We start from the raw sequence: 743 nt of genomic DNA, 5'->3' as shown, positions 1-743 counted from the left end.
GGGGGGGGGGGATTTACACACGGCAGGAGGTTTATCAGTGCAGCTGGGAGGGCCTCTCTTTTGGATTCCATTCCGGTGCTACGTCTGCCACAAATAGATATTCCAGTTCCTTCCATCAAATTGTTGGGGGTGTGAGCTGGAAGGGGCTTGAGTCAGAGGGGAGGGCTCTGTTGACAGGGGTGGTGGTCTCGGTGTGTATAAAAGCTCACAGCTGAGAGGCAGACGGCACGTTTGAAAAGAAGATTTTAGCGAGGCCAAAGGGCTCTTCACTTGCAGCCACAGCTCCACTCCTCCGCCGCCTACAGCAGCCATGACTGAGAGACGGATTCCCTTCACCCTGCTCCGCACCCCGAGCTGGGACCCGTTCCGTGACTGGCACCACCGCATCTTCGACCAGGCCTTCGGCATGCCAGCCCAGCCCGAGGACTTCACCACATTCCCCAGCACCCACTGGCCGGGGTACATGAGGCCCTCCATGATGACACCGGACATGAGCCTCGTGGGCCAAATGAGCCCCATGATGCCCCACACCCCCCTGATGTACCCAGCTCCCATGATGGCCCAGCAGGCCCGTGCCCTGTCCCGCCAGATGAGCAGCGGCGTGTCGGAGATCAAGCAGACCCAGGACAGCTGGAAGGTGTCCCTGGACGTCAACCACTTCTCCCCTGAAGAGCTGGTGGTGAAGACCAAGGACGGTGTGGTGGAGATCACAGGTGAGCACTCATTTCTCCTTCACTCCCCCC

General features: G+C 59.8%; 1 protein-coding gene across 1 annotated transcript in view; it reads left to right on the top strand.

The window, feature by feature from the left end:
- The first annotated feature begins 152 nt into the window (after positions 1–152).
- hspb1 (heat shock protein, alpha-crystallin-related, 1) overlaps positions 153–743 on the top strand; it is a 4910-nt gene continuing 4319 nt past the window's right edge. The window contains exon 1 of the mRNA XM_032532692.1: positions 153–713. Coding sequence (XP_032388583.1) covers positions 311–713 — 403 coding nt within the window. The 5' untranslated portion in view covers positions 153–310. The remainder of the gene's footprint in view (positions 714–743) is intronic.

Source organism: Etheostoma spectabile, chromosome 13 (assembly GCF_008692095.1).
Source record: "Etheostoma spectabile isolate EspeVRDwgs_2016 chromosome 13, UIUC_Espe_1.0, whole genome shotgun sequence".
NCBI lineage: Eukaryota > Metazoa > Chordata > Actinopteri > Perciformes > Percidae > Etheostoma > Etheostoma spectabile.
Note: the sequence above shows the minus strand (reverse complement) of the source record. Positions and strands in the feature narration are given on the sequence as shown.